This window comes from Macrotis lagotis, chromosome 2, assembly GCF_037893015.1.
Source record: "Macrotis lagotis isolate mMagLag1 chromosome 2, bilby.v1.9.chrom.fasta, whole genome shotgun sequence".
Lineage (NCBI taxonomy): Eukaryota > Metazoa > Chordata > Mammalia > Peramelemorphia > Peramelidae > Macrotis > Macrotis lagotis.
In genome coordinates, this window is record NC_133659.1 from 44471033 (window position 1) to 44484057 (window position 13025).

At 41.4% G+C, this 13025-nt stretch overlaps 1 protein-coding gene across 3 annotated transcripts in view; it reads left to right on the forward strand.

The window, feature by feature from the left end:
- The first annotated feature begins 1370 nt into the window (after window positions 1-1370).
- The window catches only part of MCOLN3 (mucolipin TRP cation channel 3), a 52324-nt gene continuing 40669 nt past the window's right edge, over window positions 1371-13025 (forward strand). For 2 of the 3 annotated variants that reach the window (XM_074221778.1, XM_074221780.1), the window contains exons 1-3: window positions 1371-1448; window positions 5962-6191; window positions 12488-12655. In XM_074221778.1, coding sequence (XP_074077879.1) covers window positions 5964-6191; window positions 12488-12655 — 396 coding nt within the window. In that variant the 5' untranslated portion in view covers window positions 1371-1448; window positions 5962-5963. Of the gene's footprint in view, window positions 1449-5961; window positions 6192-8220; window positions 8369-12487; window positions 12656-13025 lie in introns of those variants that run through there. The other variant, XM_074221779.1, reaches the window with a different exon arrangement.

Consider the following 13025-nt stretch of genomic DNA (forward strand, 5'->3'; position numbering starts at 1 on the left):
CCTAAATCCTTTATAATTTGAAGAGTACTTGCCCTGCCCTCCTGGTACTTGAAGAGAAAAGTTCCCTCCTTTAGGCAAAATAGCATTGTAGCATTTCTTTGATATCAAATAATAGAATGGTCTCCAGGCAAGTTTAAGGTTTTGTTGCGTATATTCTGTTCCCTTCCTCTAGTTTCTGTATAAGTTTTCTGAGCTCCCACAGTATGTGTGTGGTCATGGCTTCCACCTAACAATAATGGTAAATCCCAGAGAATAAAACTTCATGTCTGATCCATACTTTTTTTTTCCTGTTATGTTATTTTAACCCTGTGTTTTAAGGTTCTTATCATTTTAAGGGTTCACAATATAGACACATGCACACTCATATGTAGATCCCCTGAGTCAGAGTTCTTGAGGTGGGGCTTTGGAGTCCCAGCACACACACACACACACACACACACACACACATATACACACACTCATATTTAAAAGGAAACTTCAATGCACTGAATCAGAGTTTTTGAAATGGGACTTTGGAGTGCCAACACACACATCCATATATACATCCATATGCACATTCAAATATAAAAGGATACAGCAATCAACACAGAGTTCTCCAAGTGGGAGTTGCAATGCGCACACACCTACATATATATACATACCTACACATGCACACTCATGTATAAAAGCAAATTGAAAGATGGTCCTGGTTAAGCCATGATAGCAGAGATAATAACTGACACTTGGGTTCCCTTTCAACAAGATTTGCAAAGTCTTTTACTTGCATTTTCTCATTGAAGTCTCTTGCAAACCTTGTGAAGTAGATACTGCAATTACCGATATTGTACAGATAAGGAAACTGAGTCTCAGAGAGGTTCAGTTCAATGAGTTGTTGGGAGACCCCTTTTCTTCTTGACTCGGATCCACCCGGCTTGACTGTTAGGCCAGTGGAATAAGTGCCTTGCATTTGTACCCCCAGCCCCTCCTGGGCTTCCAGAGAGTTCGGGGGGCTGGCAGCGGGTTCATTCAGGGTCCTTGTCCTGCTGCAGTCCTGGGACCAAAGCAGACGGGAAGGCAGAGGGAGGCAGAGGAGTGGGAGGGGAAGCAGAGGGGAAGGAGGGCGGGGAGGGGTGAAGGGCCTGGATCACGAGGGGAGTGCCTGGGCTGGGCCGGGCTGGGCTGGGCTGGGCCGGGCTGGGCTGGGCCGGGCTGGGCTGGGCTGGGCTGGGGAGGAGGAGGAGGAGGATGCCCTCCCGGCCTCTCCTGCCTGACCCCGAGCCTGAGCCCGGAGGAAGCCGAGGAGGCCTCGGGGGTGGCGGTGCGGGGCGCCTTGGCCAGGCCGCGCTGGGCAGCCTCCGGCCCGCCCCGAGTCCGTCGGGCCCGGAGCCGGGGGGGGCATGGCAGGCCCCCGCTAGACCTTGGTGGCCGGGCACCTCCCCGGGCACCGCCGCAGATCGGCCCGGCTCCAGGTAAGCACCAGCAGGAGGCCGGCCAGGTGCGCTGCGGGCAGCTGCCCATCTGCCTCGGGGCCCAGAGCCGGCCCCCGGGGCCCTGCTGGCCGTGGAAAGGAGGGGGACAGGGCCGGGGCCGCAGCGCGAACTGCAGCTTTTCTGGGGTGCTCCTGCGCACCTGCCTGGAAAAGGTGAGCGCGGGGCTGGTGCGCGGGGCTCCCCCGAGCCCGAGGGGGCCGGGGTGCGGCGCCTGCCTCGCCCCCCACTGCTTCTCTGCCAGGGCCGCCTGGAGCGAGCTGCCCGTGGCCCGGGCACTCTTACAGCAAGCATTGGCTGCCTTAGTGTGCCCCAGGGACCAGGCTCACCCGCGAGGACTGGAAAAGATCTGCCAAATCACCCCCCGGCCCCTGCCCCCTCCCTCTCCATGCAGAGCAGGGGCAGCCGGAGGAAACTAAGGCTCAGAGCCGGCACTGTTCTAGAGCTGGAGAGGACCTGAGACCAGTTCTCCCTTTCATTTTCATGCTGATGCTGTTTTTTTTCTCCCTCATTCTGGAAGACCACGACACCAGGGGGGTGATGCCATGATAAGCACATGAGCTGGATTTGAGTTGGGGGGGGTGCCAAGTCAGCAGCCTCACTTTCTCCTCTAGAGCCACCTGAGGCCGGTGCCCAGGTATGAATAAGGACGGCTGGAGATGGCCCTGGCGGTGAGGCAATCAGACTTGTGCAAAGGCAACTAGCCAGTCAGGGGTAGTTGTGGGGCTGGATTCAAACTGTCCTCCTGCCTCCAAGGTCATTGCTGCATTCAGGGCTCCGCCCAACTTCCTCTCCATGTAATCCCTGAAGGAAGCAGGGGAAGTTGACTTGTCCAAAGGCCTTCTCCCCCCTCTTCCTCCCAGTGAATCCAGCAAAGGAGTTTGAGAAGATCCCTCAACTGGAAGTGTCAGAATTCTATAATGTTGGAAATTTAAAGTCGGAAAGGACTTTAGAAGTTACTTAGTGCAAAGCTCCCAAGAAAAGTCAAGAGACTGGGCCAAGTATTAAGCACCAGATCTGAGTTCAGCAGCGGAGCCTTTGATTCGTAGTCCAGCCTTAAGTTTTCATTCCACCATCCTGCCTCTAGTCCTTAATATGGACCCTGCCACTGACCACCCTACTTGGGTGTCTTTGGACAATTCTCCTAACCTGTTTAACCTTGTTTCTTTACCTGTTCTAGAGGCAATTTATATTTCACTGAAAGAACCTTGGTCATGGGGTAGCTAAGTGGCACAATGGATAGAGCCCTGAAGTCAGGAGGACCTGAGTTCAAATTTGACCTCAGACACTTAATAATTACCCAGCTGTGTGACTCTGCGCAAATCACTTAATCCCCATTAAATTGCAAAAAAAAAAAAAAGAAAAGAGCATTGGTCCAAGTCAGAGGACCCTGTTCAAATCCTGTTTTCTTCACTTATTTCTCTTGTGATCTTAGCCAATCTGTCACAATCTTTTGAATATCAGTTCTCCCATCTGAAGGATGTGGGATTAGATTTTTAGCTGGCCTCTAAGAACCCCTTCCATCTTTAAATCTATGGTCCTATGACTTCCAAGGGTCTGAAATCCTCCGAGATCTTTATGAAAAAATTTTAAGGGGGGAAAAAACCTACCTTTGACTTAAAATGAAAAGGGTGTGGGAGTTTTTTTGGCTTCCATTTGACAGAATTTCTGCTTCATTTCCCACCCTTGGCTTCTTTGCTTCAGCACAGTTTTGGCTAAATTACTGCATTAAAAAAAATGGAAGCCAAAGTGATATTGTTGGTTAAGTGGGACCAATGCTTTTGCAAGAGAGCTATAAAGACTGACCTTCACCCAGGCACTCTGGTATGTGACTTTTAGTGTTTATAAAAGCCCTATATGGGAAGCACTTAAATGATTGTGTCCATTTTTGTCTTTACTCAGCTCAACTAAACTACAGATAGTGGAGGTGAAATTCCACTGTCCAATAATGGTGTTGGTGGTTTGGCAGTTTCAAGTATACCTGATCTCTGAAATGCATCCTCCCCCTCCTGTTGGCGTTCCAACTCAGCATCGCTTAGTCTAGTTCTGCTTGCTGTGGACGTTTGACAGATTTCATGTGAACTCTTGCACAGCTAATAGGTTTCTGGAGAGTCTGTGGCTTTCAAGGGGCTCACAGCTCCGTAGATCTAATGTTTGCGGCCAGGTCTTTAGTCCGCAGAGTGCTTTAGGTCTCTCCTCTGGGATAACCTGATGAGATGAACCGAATGTAATTAATTCATTGTGGCTAGCTCATTTGCTCCTTGCTCCTGTGGATTAAAGTTACGTGCTGTGTGGTAAGGTTTTTTTTTTAAAGCTTAATTTTCTTTTTCTTCTTTTAAAAAAAAAGCAGTAGGGAGTACGAAGGGCATAATTGAAATCTGTGACCCTTAGTGTAATGGATAAGAGCATTATTATGAAATTTTGTGTTTAGGTCTGATTTGATCATCACAGAATCAACTTTAAGATTCTTAGGTAAGCTTTTTGAAAGGGGGGGGAGTAAGAGAAAATTTAGATGTCAAACAAAATGGTTAGAAGTCACTATCTTCAGGAAACCTTTCTAGATTTCTCTTCCCTTCCACATTCCCTCATTCTCTCTCTCCCTACTGGTCCTTCCTCTTGGAAGGAGTGTTGTGGAAACATTCATTTAACATTTTCACAACAACCATCTGCATTTTACACTTGAGGAAACTGAGGCAGACAACAATCCTGAGAGATAGAAGTTATTATCCCTGTTTTATACCTGAGGAAATGAAGGCAGACAGCATCCCTAGGAAACAGAAATGGTTATTATCCCCATTTTAAATCTGAGAGAACTGAGGCAGACAACAATCCTGGGAGATAGAAGTTGTCATTATATCCATTTTACAACTGAGGAAACTGAGGTAGATAGACTAAGTGACTTGCCAAGGGTCACACAATTATTTAACGTCTGTGGCCAGATTTCAACCTGGCTCACCTCTATCCAAAGCACTATTAAACTACCTTGTTTTTCTCCTTAGATTACATTTTTATTATACTTAATTTGTCTATGAGATGCACCTCCTAGTAGACTGTAAGCTCCTTGAGGACAGGTACTATGTTTTTCTCCTCTTAAGATCCTCAGGACTTAGACTTGCACATGATAGAATCTTAAAATATGAGTTTATTAGATTAAATGGAAGTAGGTGTCAGCTAACCTGGTTCTGGGTCTCTCAGAACCACTCAGTCTTCATGTGACTTTGATCAAGTCTTTTAATCTGTTTGTAAATGGAAAAAATGAGACCCCAATACCTATTTATTGGCTCCACAAAATGATTATGGGGTGTGTGTGTGTGTGTGTGTGTATTTTAACTATATTTTAACCAGACCTCTAACTCATCAGTCTAGGGACTTTTCATTGAAGAATTTCCTCTACCTATGAAGGCTTGACTCTTGTTGTCTGGGACACCTAAAAATTTAAGTGATCTACCTCCAGTCATTGATGGGTATTTGACAAAGTCAGCTCTTGAACTCAGGGCTTCCTGGGTGAGAATTCCTGTTTGCATCCAAGTTCCATGAAAGTAGAGGACGTCTCATTTTTTTAATTGTATCATTAGTGCTTGGCACAAGACTTGTCCTGTAGATGGAGATGAATAAAATCTTATTGATTCCTTTCTCAGAGACCAACTCTCTAGCAACTATTTAAGACTTGATTTAGTTGTGTCTGACTCTACATGCCTCTATTTGGGGTTTTCATGGAAAAGTACTGATCATTTCCTTTTCCAGCTCATTTTACAAATGAGGAAACTGAGGCAAACAGAAGTGAGGTGACTTGCTCAAGGTCCAATAGCTAGGAAGTGTCTGAAGCATGCATGTACTTTAGGGGCAGGTTACAGAGGAGCTAAAGAAATAATTAGGGTAAGACAACTGTCTCAAGGGGCCATCCATCATTTGAGGCATGTTCTTCATCCCTTCCTAAACCTGATAATCTCCCTACTGGTCCAGGCTTCCACCAGGTCCTGGCTCATCACTGTGTACCCACCATTGGCTTCTCTAGGGGAATTACCCTGAAAAGCCATACCCAATACCCTGGCCCTCCAGTAAGTACACTATAAACACTTATTTTTTTTTCCCTCTTCCTCTTCTTTCCCCTTTCCCTTTAACCCTCCAATTGAAATTTGCCCCAGGTAGCAGCATTTCTAGTTATACCTCTGGAGGGGCCACATCCTAGGAGCATATCTGTTTGACTGTTTTATCTAAAGGATGCTTTTTAAAGTAGAAATATCCCTTGCATCTGGTAACTTACTTTTTTTGTAAGGAGAAAATTCATTTAACCCAATGCTCTACTCAGTATGTGAGTCACATTGGAAAGTATACCTTTCATATTAGAGGATACCACTTATCGGATGTGTGCAGATATATGAAATAGGTTTCGAAAAGACAGAAACCAAACCTCTTGTTGAAGCTAGAAGATGGGTTTTCTTTTACTTTCTTTTTTGAACTATCTGACATCTATAACAAACACTTTTCATTCTAGAAATGGAAAATTCGGGAATAGTTATAAGTAGCTGTATCTCTCAAGAGGATGACAGTCGCTACAATACTAAGCAACATGCATCAATCTCTCAGGAGCTGCTTTTAGAAGACCAGATGAGAAGGAAACTCAAATTTTTCTTCATGAACCCTTGTGAAAAATTTTGGGCTCGGGGAAGAAAACCATGGAAGCTTGTCATACAGATTTTAAAAATTGCAATGGTGACAATCCAGGTAAGTTCTTCAAGTGTTATCCTTGATATGACCCTTCCATTAATAAAAAGAAGAGTTTGTTGAAATGGGCAGATATTATAGTATGGAGACTGAAGCTATCTGGACTTTAGAAACCCCTATTCTCCTGAGAATCATCTGATAGGGTGGATAAAGGGGTTTGGACTATTGGTCAGGAAGACTTGGGTTCAAATATTCCCTCTGATCCAAGTAATATGACCATGGGCATGTCGGTTAGGTCTTATTTTTTTTATCTCCAAAATGAAGATGAGAATGATATCTATACCACCATCTGAGGGGCTTGTTCTGAGGTTCAAATGAAGTACAGTATGGAAAGTACTTTGTAAATCTTTGTATATGCCAGGAACTTTGCATATGTCAGTTATTACTATTATTCTAAATATTAGTGAAAAAAGATTTGGTTTTTTCTATATTTCATCCTTTTTCATGATTTTTACTTTTGTTATTAACATAATTTTCATGCAAGAACATTGATTGGCTTTGACTGCCAGATTGAGAACTCGGAGTTCCATCTTATCCATTTCACTCATTTTACACATGAGGAAACTGAGACTCAAAGAGATTATTAATTGGCAGAGGTAGGATTGCAACTTAAGTTCTCTGACTCCTGATTCAGTTAATGATGTAACACTTCTCTTTTCATTTTCAATCAAGTTTATCTGAAAATCCCCAAATTGAAAGAAGAAACTGTCACTGGCCAATCTACCCTACATCCAGGGAGAGGTTTAGACATCACTGGTTCTCCTTTCTGTTCCTGTTTGGTTGAATTCCCTAACAACCAACTTGTATTGTCCATAGAGGGTTTCTAGTTCAGACAGATTGTTTGGATTCACTTAACCTAGTGATCTTAAAAAAAATGCATTTTGTGAATACCTTTTGTCTTTATACCACAGTCCCTGCAATACCTTTATCCAGTATGGTTTTGAGTCATTACCTTATCTTTAGTTTTGTTACCTTTTTCCTCTCTTCTTAGACTTTACTCCCTTACATAGGTTTTACAGTCCAGCCTATGGACTGCTTACTATTCTTCAAAGCATGATATACCATCTACAATTTATTTTCCTTTCTACTAGCTGCCCCTCATTTCCAGGAAGCTCTCCTGCCTCACCTTTGCCTCCTGACTTCCCTGGCTTTCTTTACAAATCCTCTCAAATACCACCTTTCGCAGGAAGGTGGTTTTTTTGGGTTCCTTGCCAGTGCCTTCTATAGACACGATCCATCATTCTAGTCTATTGAGATCTTTTGTAATCTTGATTCTCTTATCCAGCTATTAGCCATCCTTCCTAATTATTTCCACATTGGTGTGCCATCCATATCTTCATTCAAATTACTGATATTGGGGGCAAGGATGGCTACTTACGTTATTCTACTAGAACCATTTCCAGATGGACACAAATTCATGCATTAGAATTTTGAATCATTGAATCTCTAATTATTGCTGGAGAATTTCTTTATAAAATTGGTTGAGAAGTATGATTCTTCTGTTTTCTTACTTTGGTATGGTGGGAGCAGGATTAAATAAGTGCAAACAGAGGAAAACAAAAAGGACACAGTTTGATGCAAAAAGTAGAAGTTGTGTTTATTTTTACTTTTAAAATATAGGTTCATAGATTTAAAGCTGGAAGTGGAGGTCATCTTTCATTTTACAGATGAGGAAACTGAGGCCTAATATGATGTATATATGTATATATATATATAATATATATATATATATATGTATATAGGCAGTAAATGATAGAAGTAGGATTTGAATCCAGAGTTCATTCTTCTCATAGTACCAGACTTCCTTTTATTTTTGATCCCTTTTCTCTTAATAAAAGGATATTGAGGGGGCAGCTAGGTGGCGCAGTGGATAAAGCACCGGCCCTGGAGTCCTGGGTTCAAATCAGGTCTCAGACACTTAATAATTACCTAGCTGTGTGGCTTTGGGCAAGTCACTTAACCCCATTTGCCTTGAAAAAAAAACCTAAAAAAAATAAAAATAAAAGGATATTGAATTCATTTCTGGGTGTTATGTTTTTTAAGAATAATATTGACAAACTGGAGAGTTTTCAGAGGCAACCAGGATGTTGAAGAGTTCTGAATCCATGTCACATGAGGATCTGTTGAAAGACCTGGACATGTTTAACCTATCGAAGAAAATGGGAAGAGGAAACAGGGTAAGAGGGAATAGATAGGACATGATAACTGCCTTCAAGTTTTGGAATGGCCTTTATATTATGGAGGGATTTGGTGTGTTTGACCAAAAAGAGTGAAACCAAGAGCAGTTGTGAAAAGGTTAAGACTTGATGTCAGTAAAAATTTTGGAAAAACTGTCCAAAAGCACCATAGTATTGAGTGGTAATGGACCTTGGAAGTATTCAAGTCCATCCAATGCTGGATGCCCACTTGTTGGATATGATCTAACAGGCATTTGCCTGTGTCTAGTTTGGACTGAATGGTCATGAAAATTCAATTCCTAAATAAGATGATTTTCTAAAATTGAAAAATTTTGAAAAATAGACCCAAAATATCTGATCCCCCTGATTACAAAGGTACTCAAGCATACTCATGATCCATTTTGCTTTCATTTCAAATTGACCCATATGGAGTGATCTTTCTCATTCAGTTCTCAGTAGACTTGACATTGAAGCAAGAACAACCAGGTTGGAGTAAGAGAGCCTGTGTTTAAATTTTCTTTCTGACATTTATTTTTGTGATCTTTAACAAGTAAATCACTTCAGGACTCTTGACTAAGTTTCCTCATTTAGAAAAGGAGAAAGCTGGAGAAAAATTAGGTGTTCTTTACCTTTCAGATGTCATGGATCACTTTGGAAGACTGGCTAAAATCCTTTTGAGAATAATGTTTTAAAATGCAAAAAATGAAATTAATGTAGGATTGCAAAGGAAATCAAAGATACTGAAATAATAAAAACACAAAGCCATGGATTCCAGGTTAAGAACTTTTGGACTTCATGATCTCTGAAATCTCTTCCAGCTTTAGATGAAATTCTCTATTAAACCGTAAGCTTCTTGAGGGCAGGGAATTTCTACTTGTATCTGTATATTCCTAGCCCTTATTTACAGTATACTTCATAAACGCTTATTAATTGACTCTAAAATCTTTGATCCTGTGAATACTTTGAAGTCCCAGGAGAAATACACTGTTTCCTAATAATTAATACCATCTTACTCATGCCTTTTTCTTTGGCAGTCTTACTCAGTAAATTAAAAACAATCTAAGGAGTCTAGAGCTGAAAGTTCAAAGAAGTGACCTGATTTCAGTAAATTAATTTAATTCCCCTGGTCTTCCCGGGGTGTTTACAAGGAAAACTAAGAGCAGTTAGTTATTTAGCAAATGCATTTTAAAACTTGCAGTATGTGCATTTTTAGCAATATCAGGCAAGTGACCTTAATGTTGTTTAAAAGAGGCAGAAAGACTCCATGATAGGGTTATTGCCATAAAAGAACCTGGACATGATCAGATGCTTAGGCATAATTTACATCTTTGTATCAGATGTCTGGAAGGCTGGGGTAAGTGTCTTAGCTTACTAAAGGCCTTGCAATCTGGCAATAGAGTGACTCCATTTTCTTAATGTAAAACACCCCAACCTTCTCTTTGGGGATCAAGTGACCAGCCCCCTTTTTGGAAAGAAGCCAGTAGGTATTGTTTCTGTTTCAATGTGTTTCAATGAGTCCCCAGCCAAACTGAAAACAGAAGTCCTGGTCCAACCTGGACAAGTTTAATAACCAAAATTATCCTTTTCTATTTATTGTCTGTATGTTTTTTAAGCATTTCTTAAACCTTAAGCTATCAGTGTGATGCTTATACTTCTACTATTTACTTCAACATTAAACTTTATTCATAACCCAGTCTTCTCCATCCTTAAAAAGCTCTCACTTGACCCTACTATCCCAGTAAACTTTTATTCTCTAGCTTTCCTCTCTTTTTTTTTTTTAGGTTTTTGCAAGGCAAATGGGGTTAAGTGGCTTGCCCAAAGCCACACAGCTAGGTAATTATTAAGTGTCTGAGACCGGATTTGAACCCAGGTACTCCTGACTCCAGGGCTGTTGCTTTATCCACTGCACCACCTAGCTGTCCTTTCTTCTCTTTTTTTTAAGCAAACGCCAAGAAAAACCTGGTTACACTCATTGCTTCCACTTCTTTATCTCTCCGTTGAAACTGCTTCCCCCCTTCCAAGTTATCAGCATTCTCTTAATTACCAAATCTGATGATATGTATTCAGTCATCTTAACCTTTTTATAGCTTTTAACATAGTTGACAATTCTTTTCTTGGATATTCTCCTCTGTAGGTTTTTGTGTCGGTATTCTCTCCTTCTCCTTCCCATCAGACCATTCCTTTTTAGTCTCCTTTGTCAGATCACTCCCCTTAAATATGGGTATACTCTAAGCCCGAGTCCCTTTCTCTTCCCTTTATTAACTTTCCTTTGTTGCCTTCATCATTCCCCATTGGTTCAATCTCTCTATGAAGATGATTCCTTATTCAACCTTAGTCTCTCTGTTGAACTCTAGTACAAAATGATCGATTGCCCATTGGACACTTTGAACTAGATGCCCATTACATATCTCATATTCAACCTGTCTAAAACAGAACTCATTATCTTTTCTCCCAAATGTACCATCTCTTCCAAACTTTGCTGTTCTCTTGAGGGTACCATCATTCTTCTGCTCCACTGCAGTTTGCAACTTTGAAGTCACTCATGATTTCTTACTCACCTTCATTCCTTCTAACCAATTGGTTTCCATTCTACTGCCAGAATGAGAAGCATCCCCTCCTCTCCACCCATACAATCCCCATCAGTCAGGTCTTCATCACTTGCTTAGTCTATCACAGGAGCATCCTCATTGGTCTCCTGACCTCATCTCTCCTCTCTCCAACCCATCTTCCATACAAAAGCTAAAGTGACCTTCCTCAGTACAGGCTGACCATACCACTCCCCTGCTCACAAATCCCAGTGACTCCCTACTGAAAAAGAGAGGGGTGGGGGAGGGGGATGTATTGGATAGGGCACTAAAATTAGAGTCAGGAAAACCTGCCTTAGACACTTACTGACTGTCCCAGAGCAAGTGACTTAAATTCCCTGTTAGATAAGGGATTGAATTAGATAATCACCATTCCTTCTGGTTCCATGTATATAGTCCCATGACTTCAAGGATCAAATATAAAGTCTGTCATTTAAAATCCTTCACAATCTGGCACAGACTTTGCTTTCATTATATATGTCTGCCCCTCACATACATTCTATTGTCTGTCAATGTGTCTTTGCACTGACTGTTCTCCATTCCTGAAAAGTTCTCCCTCTTCTGTCTCTTAGAGTTCATGATTTCATTCAAGGTTCAGCTCAAATATTTCTTTTACATGAAATTTTTTGAAATTCCTTCAAGTTTCTAGTATCTTCATCCCAACGTATTATCTTTTTTTTTTTGGCTGTGTATCTTCTCTAGAGGATATCCCCTAATACATAGTAGGTTCTTAATAACCACTTGATGATTGATATCCTACCTTGTATTGTTGTATAACTCATTCATAGGTTGTTTCACCAATAAAATAGCCAGATCCATCATAAGCAAAAACCTTAAATTTATGCTACTTTTGATCCTGGTGCCCTTCCCTCACCTCATCCTAAACCTTTGGCACTATAACATACATTCAGCTCCCCCCAAAAGTCACTTAAAACTTAAGGATCTGTGGTTTCATTGGTGAATTTTAGTTACAGATGACCATCTACACCTTTGTAGATATTTCTGAGAGAATTGCTTGCATCCCTAAAATGTTAAGTGACTTAACCATGGTCATCCAGCCATTAAGGATCAGAAACAGAATTTGAACCAAGGACTTTCACCCTCTTGTACTCCTTCTTGAATATTAGAATTGAATTCAATCAAGGCAAAGTCTTGTCTTGTGATTCTAACCCTGGAAACCCATCCTTCATATTAATCAGAATTAAATATTTAGCCTTTATATAATGCTTTAGATTTCCAAAGCACTTTACAGTTTTTATTCTCATTTTGTCTTCACAACCTTCACAACCTATTATTGATCTCCTAGAAACTGAAGCAGACAGAGATTAAGAGGCTTAGTTAAGAGGTTAATATTTGAACTCAGGTTTTCCTAACTCCAGGTCAGGGGCTTTGCACCTGACTGTGTCACCTTATCAATGAGCACATGTAAACCAAAGATAAATTTACTGAATGTACCTACTTTAGATTGAAATGTTGCCTTGGAAGCAGTAAGCTTCTTTTAAAAGTCACCTCTTTTTTTTTTCTTCCTTAAAAGCTGGGTTTTTTTGGTCTGAGTAACCAGATGGTAGTTGCCTTCAAGGAGGAGAACACAGTAGCCTTCAAACATCTCTTCTTGAAAGGATATGCAGATCAAATGGATGACACCTACGCCGTGTACACGCAAAAGGATTTCTATGACCAGATCCTCTTTGCCGTACAAAAGGTCAGTGCAAAGTATGAGTTTGATCTTGGGGGACATGGTCTAGAGAGGTGTTAAGCTTTCTTTCAATTATAGAAGATATACCCTATGTCTGGAGCAACTGATATCGCTTCCTTTGTCTATCTCATTGTTTCAAGACACCAACATAGCAGCATCAGTAGTGAAATACTGGAGAAAGAGTTCTGGATTTGCAGTCAGGGGAATTGGGTTTGAATCCTTCTCTGATCTCTGACCTTGGGAAGATTCCCATTTGTCTGTGCCTCAGTTTCCTCATATGCAAAATTAGGGGGGTTGGATTAAGTAACCTCTAACATTCCTTCTAGTTCGAAGGCTATGTAATTCTATGATCATAAGACTCAGTCCTCACACATGA